The sequence below is a fragment of the Ranitomeya variabilis genome, chromosome 1 (genome assembly GCF_051348905.1).
Source record: "Ranitomeya variabilis isolate aRanVar5 chromosome 1, aRanVar5.hap1, whole genome shotgun sequence".
NCBI lineage: Eukaryota > Metazoa > Chordata > Amphibia > Anura > Dendrobatidae > Ranitomeya > Ranitomeya variabilis.
The window spans coordinates 756,329,088-756,347,119 of record NC_135232.1 but is presented as its reverse complement, the minus strand read 5'-3'; the positions used below and the strand labels follow the sequence as shown (position 1 = coordinate 756,347,119).

Genomic DNA, 18,032 nt, shown 5'->3' with positions numbered 1-18,032 from the left:
TCTTTTGCAGCATTTTTTTTCTCACCTAAAACTTTTGCACTGATATACAAGTCATGTTGATCACACAGGTACTGCCTCTGTTAGCTATAGCGGGGCTCATTTAGAAATGCCATAAATGTGAGATGGGGACACAACTTTCCAAAATAATCTGTTGTCTGTATTCCATAGTTCTATAAAACATCAAGAATCTGGTTTGTATACTCTAAGAACGAAGAGTTGCAGTTTGTCAAGACCATGGTGAAAGAAACACATGATGATATGGCTCTGTTCACACTATCACAACTGATAATGACAAGAACCGCGGTTAAACAAAACAAAAGAAAGGTACTGTATCCATTAGAAGACTGGGGGGGGGGGGGGGAATGATGATAATACCAAAATTAGATTATCCTGTGAAATGTAGGTAGAGCCTTTTAAATTGTATCATATGAGAATGGGGTATGTGAAGATTAAATAGTTATTTGTTGGTTCCTTGGCTTTTCTTTCGTTCAGAATTTGTTTAAGAGGTAAACGTGAAAGTCTCTTAAAAAGAAAGACACCACAAGCTACACTCCAAAAGGATTTTTTCTTTATTCAAACCAGGAGGTATTCACCAGTTAGTGCAAAGTGCACTGCAAACCTTCAGTCTGAGGAATTTACATTGAGATGGCTCCTTTACCCCAGATTATCAGCAAAAGGGATGCGACAGGCATGGGGCCTAAAACAAGTCTCTACATTGGTGACTTCGGAGCAGGTGGCTGTTCCCTGAACTCTGCCTCATGTCAAGTAACAAAATTAAGAACTACACTCAGTAGGAACTCATTGGGTAACCTGGAGATGCTGACTTATTGCACTCAACAACCCACAACCCCAAAATAAAATTAAGGAAAATATATTCAGAAGCAAGGAGTTAAAATTTTTCTGAACTCCAGTGTCACCGGAAAACCCTGCAATTAAATTAAAAAATAAACCTGCATACATAGTAGAAAATTTTCATTTAAAAAATTCACAATCTTTAAATGTATATATTTTTATATCTTTAAACATAAAAGTTTACAATTTATGGTAAAACAAAGGCTCAGAAAAAAAATATTTCCCCCTCCCCCCAACAAAAAAAGGAAAACAAAAAATGAACCAATAAACCTGAAGAGTTCTGTTAAAGCTGCAGATGTTTTCAAAACCCTGTTTGGAACCAGTGACTCATTGGCTTTATTTGTGCTGATGGGTCAAAAAAAGATGTAAAAACTTTAGTCCAAACACCCACAGCTTCTCCTTCAAACGTACAACCTCCCAAAGTCTCTAGCAGGATGTGTCTTCACCAGGTGATTGTCACAAGTTCAGAGGTGGATGTACCCTCTAGTCTCCTCTGTGCATACGCTTCCCTGATGTTAACGTCTGTAGGGGTGGAATTGCACATTGTGATTCTGCCCTCGTCCCGCGCCACTTCCCCCAGCGGCCGGGCCTGCCGATGCTGGTGCAGTGGGTCCTGTTGTATAAGATGGGGGCTGTTGGCTGAGGTCCGAGAAACTCTGTCCAAACCCACTCATGTCCTGTCCATATCCTACAATGAATAAAGGACAGTAATAGGTTACATATGACAAGTATAACTTGTGCTCCTTTACAGACACAGGAAATTTAGCGCTTGAAACAAACAAAAAAAAAATTAAAAAAACACATATACTTCATATTATTCATTTTACTAAGGTCATTTATAAACAGCAAAAAAATACCCTGCGTCCCATAGCCTAGAATGGGAAAACGTAAAATAGAAAGGCAGATGCTATTAGGAGGCAGTCAGGTTTACTGCCCTCACAAATGCCAGCATGAGAGAGCCTGGAAATTTAGGAGGAATTTTAGGATGCATATTTTTTGGTCTACATACTACCCAAGGGCATTTTGTTGGTAGGAGGCACCTAGCTACTAGTAACTGCACCAACAGCGGTTCACATAGGGGTTGTACTTCACACAGATATTGTAGAAGCTATTTTTTGTATTAATTGGCAAATGTAGTCATACAGACTACTGCGCATATAATATCCAGCTATCCCAGTGTTAAACGCCAAATGGGGCTCCAATTAAAAAAAAAAAAAAAAAAAAAGGAGGGGAGCCACCAGTTTTCCAAAGCTCTGGAATAGCAAATCTGGTCACTGAATAGCAAATCTGGTCACTGAAGTGACAATCCTTTCTTACGTTGCAACATAATTGGGCAGATGTGTCTTTAAATGCTTTGGAAAACCAAAGTGGGCATGTAATTTACTCACCATTGTCCTGATACCATATGTATGTATACATCAAGCATGGCCTCCCTCACATCTCTGCAGAACCTACTGCTCACCTTTCCCAGAATGATGCATTTTAATCTGCACAGGGATAATACCCCATGTATTGCCATCATAATATGCTGCCCAGCGTACAGGAAAACTGGGTGACAAGACAACTAATTTTGCCTTCACAAACAAAGCTGCAATTTTTAAATAAAAGCAGGGATTTCATTTCTTTTTCTTAACAGCCCTGAAAATGTATTTATACGGATTGTTCACTACATATTTTTGTATTAAAATGGATCAGCAAGTAGACTGCTGTTGCTCCTCCACATCACTGACTATCACCTGCCAGTTTCCTCACTTCCTTATATGGTGGTGAGATCATGTGACCTTGGCAATCAATCAGCGGCCAGTGATTAGCTGCAGCCTTCAGGTTCCATCTGAGCTGGAAGGATCTCTTTCGGGACACACAGAACGCCAAGGCTGCCTGGTGACAGTGCACTTTCAACATTTTCATGTCACACCGAGCATTAGCATGACAATAAAACAGTTCATATCAAGTTAAGGGATAGGACTTTTCATCGATGCAGCCAGGCTTACAAGATACTGTTTTGTTACTGTACAAAATGGTATGTGTGCACCTATAGTGTTTTAGGGGCCAATTTCCTCCATCAGTATGTAGAAATGTGGGAGTGTCCAGAAACTACAATTTAGTAATCAACTGTAAAATGGAGTTGATGCCGGATGATAATGTGTTCAAAGAAATCAGCAGATCAACACTTACAAATGGATTCACAAAATATACACAATTACACGTGTCCATTCTCAACCACACGTTCGTTGTGTAATGTAATACAATTTATCAGTGCCAATTCAAAGTCTGGTGCCATCCAGTAAAAAGAAACAGGACACTAACGTGGCATCCTTCTGCTACAGATAGACAGACTGATAGATATTTCATTATGCTCACTTATGTAGCGGTCCTCTAAGGGAATTTAGATTGTGAACCTTAAGCAGTAGGTCATTGGAGTGTGGGAGGAAATCCACACAAACACGGGAAGAACGTACAAACACCTTACAGATGTTGTCCTTGATGGGAATTTAACTCAGGATCGCAGTAAAGCAACAGTGCTAACCACTGAGCCACCATGCTACCAAACCTAATAGATGGCAAGTCAGGTATCCATGCATCCATCCTGAAAAAAAAAAAGATCTTAAAGGGAACCTGACTCCAGGTTGTTACTATACTGAGAGCTGCATAATGTAGGGATAAAGACCTGGGTTCCAGCAATGAGTCACTTTCATACCATCACTGTTTTATCTGCAGCAGATCTACCGGAGGTCTGAATGTAACGGATTGGCAGCTTTTTGTGTATGCTGTACATGGGCAAAAAACTGCCAATCAGCGGTGGGGTGGGGAAGGGGTTATACAGCACCCATATACATGCTTGACTACTTGGCAGACTGTTTACTAGTCCTCTAATGATAATTACTGATAAATCACAGATTTTATGGAAACTACAGTAAGTGACATCACTGGAATCAGAATCTGTTACTACGTCATGCTGCTCACATTAGGTGGCAAAACCCTGGTAACAAATTCCCTTTTAAAGTCAAAAACAATGTTTTTCAGCATGGAAGACTATGGGGCAATGTATGGCATTTTTTCCATGTATGTTTAAAGGGAAGGTGCCATCAAAAAATTTTTTTTACAGCAATTGTAAAAATGTAAAGAATTAATGTTTATATTTTCCTAAAAAATATTATCATTTGTTTATAATTTAGTAAAATATGAAAAATAATTTGAAAAGTTTTGGAATTTCCACTTTTAAACACTAGGGGGAGCAGCTGCTGAAATTTCAGAAAAACCTAGTGTACAACTAGCTCACATTACTGCACTGCAGTAATTATGGGCGGAGTCTGCTGACGTGTGTGATGTCTCCTCTCCTCCCCTTCTGGGTGTTTGCTAAGGGATAAGAGGATGATATTCAGGAACCCAGTGAGCAGCCATTTTGTTGGTGACTTCAGAGTAAAGGTACCTTCACACGAAACGACATCGCTAGCGATCCGTGACGTTGCAGCGTCCTGGCTAGCGATATCGTTTCGTTTGACACGCAGCAGCGATCAGGATCCTGCTGTGATGTCGCTGAATAAAGTCCAGAACTTTATTTGGTCGTCCGATCGCTGTGTATCGTTGTGTTTGAAAGCAAACGCAACGATACCAGCGATGTTTTACACTGGTAACCAGGGTAAACATCGGGTTACCAAGCGCAGGGCTGCGCTTAGTAACCCGATGTTTACCCTGGTTACCAGTGTAAAAGTAAAAAAAACAAACAGTACATACTCACCTGCGCGTCCCCCAGCGTCTGCTTCCTGACACTTACTGAGCGCCGGCCCTAAAGTGAAAGTGAAAGCACAGCGGTGACGTCACCGCTCTGCTGTTAGGGCCGGAGCTCAGTCAGTGTCAGGAAGCAGACGCTGGGGGACGCGCAGGTGAGCATGTACTGTTTGTTTTTTTTACTTTTACGCTGGTAACCAGGGTAAACATCGGGTTACTAAGCGCGGCCCTGCGCTTAGCAACCCGATGTTTACCCTGGTTACCCGGGGACCTCGGCATCGTTGGTCGCTGGAGAGCGGTCTGTGTGACAGCTCTCCAGCGATCAAACAGCGACGCTGCAGCGATCGGCATCGTTGTCGCTATCGCTGCAGCGTCGCTTCGTGTGAAGGTACCTTAAGGCTGCCGTCGCACTAGCAGTATTTGGTCAGTATTTTACCTCAGTATTTGTAAGCCAAAACCAGGAATGGAACAATTGGAGGAAAAGTATAACAGAAGCATATGCACCACTTCTGCATTTATCACCCACTCCTGGTTTTGGCTTACAAATACGGAGGTAAAATACTGACCAAATACTGCTAGTGTGACGGCAGCCTTAGGCTACTTTCACACTAGCGTTGTTGGCTGTACATTGCAATGCGTCATTCAGGAGAAAAAACACATCCTGCAAAGTTGTCTGCAGGATGCGTTTTTTCCCCATAGACTAACATTACCGACGCATTGCGATGTATTGCCACACGTTGCAACCGTTGTGCGAAGGTTGCGTCGTGTTTTGGCAAACCGCCGCCACAAAAAAAGTTACATGTAACTTTTTTTGTGCGTCGAGTCCGCCATTTTCGACCGCGCATGCACAGCCAAAACTCCGCCCCCTCCTCCCCAGACTTTGCAATGGGGCAGCAGAAGCGCTGTAAGGGTACTGTCACACAGTACCATTTTGATCGCTACGACGGTACGATTCGTGACGTTCTAGCGATATCGTTACGATATCGCAGTGTCTGACACGCAGCAGCGATCAGGGATCCTGCTGAGAATCGTACGTCGTAGCAGATCGTGTGGAACTTTCTTTCGTCGCTTGATCACCCGCTGACATCGCTGGATCCTTGTGTGTGACAGCGATCCAGCGATGTGTTCGCTTATAACCAGGGTAAACATCGGGTAACTAAGCGCAGGGCCGCGCTTAGTAACCCGATGTTTACCGTGGTTACCAGCATAAACGTAAAAAAAACAAACAGTACATACTTACATTCCGGTGTCTGTCCTCCAGCGTCTCAGCTTCTCTCCACTGTGTGAGCGTCTGCCAGCCGGAAAGCGAGCACAGCGGTGACGTCTGACGTCACCGCTGTGCTTGCCGGCTATGGCGCTTACACAGTGGAGAGAAGCAGAACGCCGGGGACAGACACCGGAATGTGAGTATGTACTGTTTGTTTTTTTTACGTTTACGCTGGTAACCACGGTAAACATCGGGTTACTAAGCGCGGCCCTGCGCTTAGTTACCCGATGTTTACCCTGGTTACCGGGGACTTCGGCATCGCTCCAGCGCCGTGATTGCAACGTGTGACCGCAGTCTACGACGCTGGAGCGATAATCATACGATCGCTGCGACGTCACGGATCGTGCCGTCGTAGCGATCAAAATGGTACTGTGTGACAGTACCCTAAGACTGCTTCTGCTGCCCACGTCGGGCATTTCTTTCACAGCATGCGTCGGTGCGTCGGTACGTCGGCCCGACGCACTGCGACGGGCCCGTACCGACGCTAGTGTGAAAGCAGCCTTATACTGACAAGTAGACAGTCACCGAGGATGGCAGGCAGCAAGGATTCTGGGAGATATATGGTGGAGGGAGCAGGTCTATGGGAGCACCCTGTTTGGTGCACGGAGCAGCCATGGATTTACACAGAGCGCTGTCTTTTATACACATGGATGGACCGTCTGCTTGTCTGCTCCACAGAAATCCAAGAAACATTTCTGCGGATTGATGGCCTGTTCTTTTCCAGACTTTGCATGCAGACCCCATTCCCCTCCTCAGATGCTGTCTTCTCCATCCTGTCCTGGCGATGTGTGAAAGCGAGGCGACAGGCGCAGTACGGGGTGACGCTGGGAAGGAAATCTAGCCATATAGTAACGATAAAAATGAGACCCCTCTCTTCAGCTGCCTCACCAGCCTTCCCCTGACTGCACCTAACTGGAGGTCATGCTGCCCCCTCTATTACCCCAGAGCCGTGTGCAGCTGCTCAGCCAGGACCACCCTAGAGTGGGTCCCCTTTCTGAAGATAATACTGCCATATAGTGTTCTCACATAATACCGCCATATAGATCACACACAATACTATCAAATAGATCACACAATACTGTCATACAGTTCTCAAATACCACCATATAGATCACACATAATACCGCCAGTGTTCTCACATACCGCCATATAGATCACACATAATACTGCCAAAGTGTTCTCACATAATACCGCCATATAGATCACACATAATGCTGCCAGTGTTCTTACATAATACTGCCATGTAGATCACACAATACCACCATATAGATCACACACAATACCACCATATAGATCACACACAATACTATCAAATAGATCACACAATACTGTCATACAGTTCTCAAATACCACCATATAGATCACACAATACCGCCAGTGTTCTCACATACCGCCATATAGATCACACATAATACTGCCAAAGTGTTCTCACATAATACCGCCATATAATTCTCACAATACTGATCAAGCATAATACCACCATACAGATCTCACATAATGCCATAATACAGCATGACCCCTGCAGCTCCTGTTATTGCACACACAACTCGATGCGTGCGATGGGGAAAGACATGCAGGGGGGAGAGGAGTGCATAGGAGAGGATTAGATACACGGTTCACCAGACAGTATCACACAGGATAGGATTAGATACATGGCTCAGACCGCATCACACAGGATAGGATTAGATACATGGCTCAGCAGTCAGTATCACACAGGAGAGGATTATTAGATACATGTCTCAGAAGACAGTATCACACAGGAGCGGATTAGATACACAGCTCAGGCTACTTTCACACTTTAGTCTTTAGGGATACATCACAATGCGTCGTGTTGGAGAAAAAAACGCATCCTGCAAAGTTGCTCGCAGGATGCGTTTTTTCCCCATAGACTTACATTAGCGACGCATTGCGACGTATGGCCACACGTCGCATCCGTTGTGCGACGGACGCGTCATGTTTTGGCAGCCACGACGCACAAAAAAAACGTTCAATGTGACGTTTTTTTGTCAGTCAGTTCCGCTTTTTCCGACCGTGCATGCGCAGCCGGAACTCCACCCCCTCCTCCCCGCTCATCACACTGGGCAGTGGATGCGTCGTAAGACTGCATCTGCTGCCCACGTTGTGCTAAATTTAGCACAACGTCCGTCGGGCCGACGGTTTGCAACGGCCCCGTACCGACGGAAGTGTGAAAGTAGCCTCAGCAGTCAGTATCACACAGGAGAGGATTACTAGATACATGTCTCAGCAGACAGTATCACACAGGATAGGATTAGATACACGGCTCAGCACAGTATCACACAGGATAGGATTAGGTACACGGCACAGCAGACAGTATCACACAGGAGAGGATTAGATACACGGCTCAGCACAGTATAGTGATAGATACATGGTCTGATGTCCTGTGAGGAGCTGCAGTGAGAGGCAGGGTCAGAGCAGCACAGAGATTCTCCCCCTCCCCCCTCTGTTACCTCTCTGCAGCTCCTGAGGACATCAGACCACAGCACTTCACCCTCTCCAGCGATTCTAGAGATCACAGCCACACACCAGGCAGCAGAGGACAGGGAACGGCCGGCTGCTGACAGTGTGAAAGGGGAGACAGCTGGAGCTGTCCCTCCTATAACAGCGCAGCTTGCAGCTCTCAAGTCACAGTGGAGCTCACACACTGTGGGCTGAAGAAAGATGGCGCCGACCTCCTGCCTCTGCTGTGATGTGGAGACAGCCCAGGGGGCGTGGCCACATCAGAGCAGGGAGCAGCACAATGGTAGGTATGGGGTCGGACGCCGACCGCAGCCTCCTATGCCCAGGGCTGCCGTATTTGCAGAGTGTAAGTGTCGTGCAGCTACACAAACTCCTGCAAAGCAAAATGGTGGCGCCCAGTGGCTGCAAAAATAATTAATAAAAAAAGATATTAAACTTAAAAAAAATAATTTTGTATTAAAAATAATTGTTTATATAAACAATCATTTTTAATACAAAAACAAAATTGTGGCACCTTCCCTTTAAACCTCTAGGTTAAAAAAAAAAAAAAAAAAAAAGCCACAAATTTTAAAATTTCACAAGTTAAAGGGAACCTGTCACCCCGTTTTTTGAAGATGAGCTAAAAATAGCGTTAAATAGGGGCAGAGCTGGGCGTTACATTAGTGTCTTTTGTGTGCCTTTATTACCCACCTATGCTGCTGAAATACCTTTGTAAAGTCGCCGTTTTCTGCTGTCACTCACGCTGGTCTGGTCCTATGGGCGTGGTGACAGCGCTGTTTCTCCCCAGATCAGGCACATCATTCCGTTGGTGGCGTAGTGGTGTGCGCATGTCCAACAGAATATCCACTGCCCAGGAAATGAAAAAGAGCACGATCTGCGCTATTCAGCCGTTCACCGGTGGGCGCGGCCATCTTTTTGTGGCCGCGCGTGCACAGATGGAGCACTCTGCTGCCCGGGGCTTCAGGAAAATGGCCGCCGCGATCTCCATCTGCGCACGCGCGGAATCCCGCGGCCATTTTCCTGAAGCCCCGGGCAGCAGAGCGCTCCATCTGCGCACGCGCGGCCACAGGAAAGATGGCCGCGCCCACTGGTAAACGGCTGAATAGCGCAGATCGCGCTCTTTTTCATCTCCTGGGCAGTGGATTATCTGTTGGACATGCGCACACCACTACGCCACCAACAGAATGATGAGCCTGATCTGGGGGAGAAACAGCGCTGTCACCACGCCCATAGGACCAGACCAGCGTGAGTGACAGCAGAAAACGGCGACTTTACAAAGGTATTTCAGCAGCATAGGTGGGTAATAAAGGCACACAAAAGACACCAATGTAACACCCAGCTCTGCCCCTATTTAACGTTTTTTTTAGCTCATCTTCAAAAAACGGGGTGACAGGTTCCCTTTAACAGGAGACATGGACCCACAAATTTATTCAATTTCTCTTGAGTACGCAGATACACCATTTTCATGAACATGTTTTAGCCTCATACTTGTAATTTTCACAATAGATAATAGGTGAAAACAGAACCCATAATTTGTTATGCAATTTCTCATGAACGCGAGAATACCCTATGTGTGGTAAAAAACTTCTGCTTAGGCACGTGGCAGAGCTAGGAAAGGAAACCACTCCATTTGCCTGGGATAGATTATGCCATGTCGCATTTGGAGAGCTACTGACATGTGAAAACAGAGGAAACCCACACAAGTCACCCCATTTTGGAAACTAGACCCATCAAGGAATTCATATAGGGGTGAAATGAGCATTTTTAACCTGCAGGTGATTCGTGAAAATTTCTCCCGAAAGTGGTAGTACCCCACATATGTGGTTGAACACTTATTTGAGCACAACAGGGATCGGATGAGGAGGAGCATTAGTTTGCTTTAAGAATTCATATTCCGTTTAATGATTTTGGGCCCAATTAGCTGCGCTTATAAGCTGCATGGCTCACAACATGGCAACAGCACTGAAGACAAACTACAGTCGAGCAAGAGAGGTTTTAACACCACTTTGTACATCAGCCGAATTGTGGGAGTGTGTGAGGGAATTCTTCATAGCTGTCAAATGACGATTGGGCTATATATATATATATATATATATATATATATATATATATTTATATTTGTCTAGCACAACCCTTTCTCCCTCCTCACATTTGGTCCCGTTAAAACAAAAACACATACCCACCCCCTGATGCCGTCACTATTTCAGTAGTGTTGGTACTCGCGTTCCCGGGGCTCATGTGAGGTTGTTACGTCACATTAGCCCAGCACCCAATCAGCACCAAAGTCACAGCCCCCGCCTTTGGATGTATTGAAGAACAGTAAGTAAGGGCTGCGGCTGCTCTGACTTCCTCGTGATGTTCGATTTGTCCCAAGGTGAGGACAGTGATGCCAGTGCCGTTGGGCTCACGTGACATACCCTCACAAGAGCCTCAGGAATGAGAGAGCTGCTGAGGCAGCGACAGCATTGGAGGTGGGTATAAGTATTTTTATTTTAATGGGGCCTGTCACGGATCCCTACTCAGTGGTGCCACTAATTCGTCAAGTGCCTGCTTTCACACGTGACTTGGGGTTGCGCCTGCAAGGGTTATCCATCTCCCCTCTCTCAGTCCAGAATTCAACCTCTGTCCTATGCTGTAATGGGAGCATAAATCACACACTGACCCAGGCCACACACCCGCTCATAGACGCTGCCACCACTCACCGAACACACGGGCGATGAGTCCCGGACTACTACTAATAATATTATTATTAATAATAATATTGTCCATCACTTACAAGGCTCACACACCTTAGGCTATGGATTCTTTTAGAACATTCAAGGTTCATCTTGTTAAAGTTTTATACTTTAATAACAAAAGGGTCAGTGCTTACAATAAGAAAAAGGTATAAAAATCTGATAAAAAAAACATACAACTTATGCAAAACAGTATAAAAATAAAGAGGAGAAACTTACAGAAATTATCTAACTGGTAGTTGCTTTCTGCTCCCTGAGGGTAAGACGAATGTAGATTGGATCTCACCAGCTCGGCTGCCCCCATTATGTGAACACTATTCTCTGGATACAGGCCTAATTTATAACTTGTTAATAACATAATTGCTGGCTGTTTGTGCCACGGCCGTGCTACTAATGAATATATTAGTTTTCTCTTGAGACACCCTGTGTAAAGGTTCTCATGGATAGATACCCTCAGGCCGCAATTAACATCTCCCCTCCAAGACCCAGGAGGTGCCAAATGTTACCTTTCTTCTTGGCCCTAGCTAGACCTCCTGGTGAGATTTGGAGACAGTCTACTTGTCCCAGGGAAGTACATATTAACACCTGGGTAGGATTTACAGCTTTCAAGACAGATGTTACATTTGCCAGCAACAAAATAAGTCTACACATAGTCCACTGCGCGCACACACACATATATATTACATATACATATATATATATATATATATATATATACACACACACACATATATACATACATACACACATATACACACACACACACACACACACACACACATACATACATACATACATACATACATATATATACACATATATATATATATATATATATATATATATATACATATACACACACACACACACACACACACACACACACACACACACACACACACACACACACATATATTTCACCACAGGGCCAAACATGAGGAGGAAGGGCTATCCAAGTGGTGGACAACCCATTTAACTGCACGATCCTATTTGTCCCAGGAAGATAACCTGCCACCAGTTGCCAGCTTACTCCCCTACTTCTATGGAAAGTTCATTTGGCCTACAGCCATCTGATATGTATAGCCGGCCTTAGCAAATTACATTTAAACAAGCAGAACAGTTAAAATCTAGTGTATGAGCACTTCTCAGCCCTTCTAACTAACAGGCATCAATCTTCTTGACTATTATTTAATAACACATGTATAAAGCAGACATATATACATTATTCACAGACAATCAGCATCCATGGATAAATTAAAGGATTATTCAGAGCTCAGATGTAAAGAAATACATAAATATACTATAATCACAATTCATACTGGTTCATTTCATTTGGAGCTCTAGTCAAACCATGATATACATGCGATTCGCTTAAAGGGAATCTCACCACATTTGACCTCTCTAAACTATTAATATGGGCATAAAAGTGTATAGACTGCTGGGGAGAGTGATACCTGTATGCCTCATATCAGATGCCTTGTTGTGGAGAACTCATCTTTTATTACTATGCGAACGACCTTTTCCAGGCTCTGGGGAGGATGGTGCCTGGAAGGTAATTCTGCCTCCAGAGTTTATTTTACATGACGAGGGATTACCAATGTGATGTGTAATGGCCGCTCTTTGCTCTCCCGGCAGAGCTATGTGTGGTTATACCTGACATCGGCAGACTTCTCTCAGCTTCAGCTTCGAGTTCACAGGCAGACAGGGCTGCAATGCAGCAGAGCTCAGAGAGGAGCAAAAATGTGTGTGCAAGAAGACAAATTTAATTTCTCCTGTTCTGTGTTAGCTACATGTGTCACACTGGTAGTTCCCCATCATGTAAAATAATCTCTGGAGGCAGAGTTGTCTTAGGCAGCATCCTCCCCAGAGCCTGGAAGACGTAATTCACATAGTAATAAGTTTATCAACAACAAGGCATCTGATATGAGGCATACAGGTATCACTCTCCACACCAGTCTACACACCTGTATGCCCTTATTAGTAGTTTACACAGGTCAAAGGTGGTGACAGATTACCTTTAAAGACATTACAGAGTTTGGGCAGCAGTTCTGAGGCCTTCTACTTGAGAAAACAATTGCACTGATCACCAAAGAGGTGTGGAGGGTCTGTTGTACTGAGGTGGACCAATGTTATAAAGGGAACCTGTTACCCCTCCTTCCAAACTCAAATTTGACTATTTAGGGGACTTGGCCCAAAAAAAAAAAAAAAAATTATAATTATACTGTAGATTTTAGTAAATTAGTTTTATAGAAAAACAGTTTTATCAAATACGTAAATGAAGGGGCTTTGATGCTCCCTTGGCCTGGCTAATGGCCCGATGCACCTTTCCACCCTCTCATGTACAATATTCCCTTCATGGTGATTGACCGCGTTTGCTTTGGGGCGCTGCCTGATTTAACTCCCCAGCCCTATTCACACAGACATTGCAGGGACCAAGTTCTCATCACCATCTTTGTGTAGCAGCCGCTAGTACCACAGATCACACAGCAACGGGTGGCCGATGCCAACAGGAGAAGGATGAGAACAAGCATTGTTAATGTGTGCGCATTCTCACCTGCCTCTCCCGTATAGTGTGTGTGTGCTACTGTGTGATCCTATGTGCAGCGAGTGGCCACTACACAGTAGTGGGAGATTAACGTGTATGCACACACTGACTGACAAGCAGGAGGCGAGCACGTGAACACACTGACACTGTGCTCATTCTCATCTCCCTCACAGCTGCAGAGGGTGCACAGAAGCCCCTTCACATAGGCTATGTGCACACGTAGGAAAAGTGGTGCAGAATTTTCTGCACAAAATCTGCATCTCCTGGCAGAATCTGCAGCTGCGGCTTTGCCGCGGTTTTTATGCAGATTTGCCGCGGAATTGATGCAGATTTTGTGCGGTTTTTGCCACTGCGGATTTCTATCGTTGAGGGGTGCAGAAACGCTGCAGATCCGCACAAAAGTAGTGACATGCACTTCTTTTAAATCCGCAGCAATTCCACACTGATTTTTCTGCACCATGTGCACAATTTTTTTTTTTTACACTGATTTACATGGTACTGTAAATCACAGTGCGGATCTGCAGCGTTCTGCACGGAAAAATCCGCTGCGGATCCGCAGCAAATCAGCATCGTGTGTACATAGCCTTAAACTGTTTATCTACAAAACAAATTTACTTAAAAAAAAAAATAATCTACTGTATCACTATATAAAAGCCTATACAGTTCAATTTCAGTTGAGGATGACATATTCCCTTAAAAAACTTGCTATTAAAAAAAAAACCTTGCAAAAATCCTTAAACTCCCCACACACCCGTGATACTACAGCTTTAGGAGGTGTTGCTCCATTGCAAAGATATTCTCATTTGTTTTTGGAGCGAAATATGTGAAATCTCTGCCTATAGTCCAGCTGGGCATTTCTTCACCATCTTCTCTAGGGGCATGTAATTTTACATCTCCCTACCAGACACTGCCAGTCACAGGTCAGAATCTCATTTTGCAGTCTAGCAGTGTCATATGCTGCAGAGTTATGATTAGCTGAGCCTGGGGGGGTGGGGGGGAAGGTGTGACACTGCACTCTTCCAGAGAAAACTGTGAAAAAATGCCCAGTTGCACTACTTTTTTCACATATTGTGCTCCGAAAGCAATAAATGTGAGTATCTCTGGGGCGACGGAGACTGAAAAGGAAAAAAGCAGCAGGATCAGGGGAGAATAGGGTTGTACAAGGCATTTAACGTTTGTTTGTGCAAGTGACAGGTTCTCTTAAAAGTTTAGGTTCAGTTTAAACATCCCTGAAGTGGCAGTTAACGCTTCAAAACTCGACCTCTGAGCAAAGGACAAAAGCTATATAAGCCATCAAGTAATAAAAGTAATAGCGGCCATTTATTAGAAGTAATTTTAAGTTGAACCTAAACTTAAAGAGGTCATGGGAAGATGTCAATATCAAAAACTGACTGGATCCCCATAGTCAGATCTGTTGTAGGGCAGGCTATTTTTTTTTTCCATGCATGTGCATCCAATGGGCCTCCAAAATTGAGATGGAGGATCTAACGCTACCTACCATTTCTTACCTTTTTATGTCCTTCATAGTGAGCTCAGATCCACTCGGACAATTTCACAAAGCAGGCATTTCCTGGAAAGAGTGATTTCTTCAGGCTTTTTAAGTGGGAGGGTTAAGGCATGCACTACAACCCCAACCTGACATCCCGCCCAGCCAGGTAATAGGCTTTTTGTGCATGGCAAAGTCAGACATGGAGAGGTCCACTCTGAAGTTTGGGTGGGACATGGGTGTCTTGATTTTATATGAAGATGCAAGGAGATTACTAATACTTTTGCAAAGACATTGAACACAGTCAGCAGGTCAGTGGGACATATTTCAAGAGACTTTGAAACCCACCCTCAAATGACATAGTGGGACAAAACTTTCACATGGACACCACTTACCAAACTGGCTAAAAGCAAAGTCTTGCTGACCACCAGGGGGTTTACTGAGATCCTGAGCTGACTGCCCTGGTGGTGGAGGGTACGCCAGTGGCGCTGCTCCTGGAGTACCAGATGGTGCTGGAACTCCTGATGTGACGTACTGATCAGGAGGGGGAGGGGGTGGGCCATAGCCATAGCCTGCAATAACACATCAAAATATATAGGGATAGCTGGGGATTAGTTCTAGAAGAAGAGCCTGAATGAAACAGGACAAAATGAAACTACGTCTTACCATAAGGAGGTGGTGTTGCATATCCCGGTGGAAAGCCTTGTGCAGGAAATCCTCCTTGTGGTGTTGACACTAGGAAGGGGAAAGATGGAGGTGGGGGAGCAGCACCCCGGGCTGCAGGAGGACCATACCCGCCTGTGGAGAAGACTGCATTAGGAAGAACCAAAAGGTAGGAGAGATTGATGTGAATTGCCCGAGTGAGAGAGTAACTACAAAGACATATGTCCAGTTACTTACCAATTGCTTGTCCAGTTGGCATCCACATACCTAAAGACAAAATGGTTTATGAATGTTAGGCCTAGAAATAAACCATCATACACATAAAAAAAACAGGTATTAAATACATTAAAAGCAAATGTCAATTTTATTTTCTGCAGACGCCCCAAATACAGGTCCTTCTCAAAAAATTAGCATATAGTGTTAAATTTCATTATTTACCATAATGTAATGATTACAATTAAACTTTCATATATTATAGATTCATTATCCACCAACTGAAATTTGTCAGGTCTTTTATTGTTTTAATACTGATGATTTTGGCATACAACTCCTGATAACCCAAAAAACCTGTCTCAATAAATTAGCATATCAAGAAAAGGTTCTCTAAATGACCTATTACCCTAATCTTCTGAATCAACTAATTAACTCTAAACACATGCAAAAGATACCTGAGGCTTTTAAAAACTCCCTGCCTGGTTCATTACTCAAAACCCCCATCATGGGTAAGACTAGCGACCTGACAGATGTCAAGAAGGCCATCATTGGGGAACCTGAGGAAGCAGGGGACTGAGTCTGGTGTGGAAACATCCAGAGCCACCGTGCACAGGCGTGTGCAGGAAATGGGCTACAGGTGCCGCATTTCCCAGGTAAAGCCACTTTTGAACCATAAACAGCGGCAGAAGCGCCTGACCTGGGCTACAGAGAAGCAGCACTGGACTGTTGCTAAGTGGTCCCAAGTACTTTTTTCTGATGAAAGCAAATTTTGCATGTCATTCGGAAATCAAGGTGCCAGAGTCTGGAGGAAGACTGGGGAGAAGGAAATGCCAAAATGCCTGAAGTCCAGTGTCAAGTACCCACAGTCAGTGATGGTGTGGGGTGCCATGTCAGCTGCTGGTGTTGGTCCACTGTGTTTCATCAAGGGCAGGGTCAATGCAGCTAGCTATCAGGAGATTTTGGAGCACTTCATGCTTCCATCGGCTGAAATGCTTTATGGAGATGAAGATTTCATTTTTCAGCACAACCTGGCACCTGCTCACAGTGCCAAAACCACTGGTAAATGGTTTACTGACCATGGTATTACTGTGCTCAATTGGCCTGCCAACTCTCCTGACCTGAACCCCATAGAGAATCTGTGGGATATTGTGAAGAGAAAGTTGAGAGACGCAAGACCCAACACTCTGGATGAGCTTAAGGCCGCTATTGAAGCATCCTGGGCCTCCATAACATCTCAGCAGTGTCACAGGCTGATTGCCTCCATGCCACGCCGCATTGAAGCAGTCATTTCTGCCAAAGGATTCCCGACCAAGTATTGAGTGCATAACTGAACATTATTATTTGATGGTTTTTTTGTTTGGTATTAAAAAACACTTTTATTTGATTGGTCGGGTGAAATATGCTAATTTATTGAGACAGGTTTTTTGGGTTATCAGGAGTTGTATGCCAAAATCATCAGTATTAAAACAATAAAAGACCTGACAAATTTCAGTTGGTGGATAATGAATCTATAATATATGAAAGTTTAATTGTAATCATTACATTATGGTAAATAATGAAATTTAACACTATATGCTAATTTTTTGAGAAGGACCTGTAAATGGGAAAGATGACGACCTGGATGTGATTATGGAACAAATGCACACGCTGAACAAAAAATGATTGCTCTGCCCTCAGAAAGCTAAACACTGGACATGTCCTGGTTTTCAATACTACAGTGCAAGTTCCAATTTTAAGTTGCCATGGAAGGAGCTACAATTCAATGAACCAGGATAGGGATTAAACAAACATTCCACAAAGTAGACATGATCATTCAGTGGAATACAACCTAGAGAATATTAATTTTACTAATTAGCAAACTGCAGTACCATGTAGCCTGTGTCAAGCACTCCTGTGTTCTCTGAGAAAGCCTGCGCAAGACATATCTATGGTAGATCAATGTGATTGGCAGCCCGATAAGACAGATCGATATTTTCCCCAACAATAAATTGTCCAGGGCTCCCATACACAACTGTAGGCTGAACCCACTGATATTGGCAGGTTCAGCCAATATTTCTCTCATGT

The 18,032-nt window shown here is 44.1% G+C and overlaps 1 protein-coding gene across 7 annotated transcripts in view; it reads right to left on the bottom strand.

The window, feature by feature from the left end:
• Window positions 1–551: 551 nt before the first annotated feature.
• Window positions 552–18,032, bottom strand: part of DAZAP1 (DAZ associated protein 1) — a 68,610-nt gene continuing 51,129 nt past the window's right edge. For 2 of the 7 annotated variants that reach the window (XM_077271121.1, XM_077271165.1), the window contains 4 exons: window positions 15,993–16,022; window positions 15,759–15,890; window positions 15,488–15,664; window positions 552–1,540 (listed from right to left, as the gene is read on the bottom strand). In XM_077271121.1, coding sequence (XP_077127236.1) covers window positions 1,368–1,540; window positions 15,488–15,664; window positions 15,759–15,890; window positions 15,993–16,022 — 512 coding nt within the window. In that variant the 3' untranslated portion in view covers window positions 552–1,367. Of the gene's footprint in view, window positions 1,541–15,114; window positions 15,177–15,487; window positions 15,665–15,758; window positions 15,903–15,992; window positions 16,023–18,032 lie in introns of all 7 variants that reach the window. The other 5 variants (XM_077271137.1, XM_077271128.1, XM_077271113.1 and 2 more) reach the window with 5 other exon arrangements.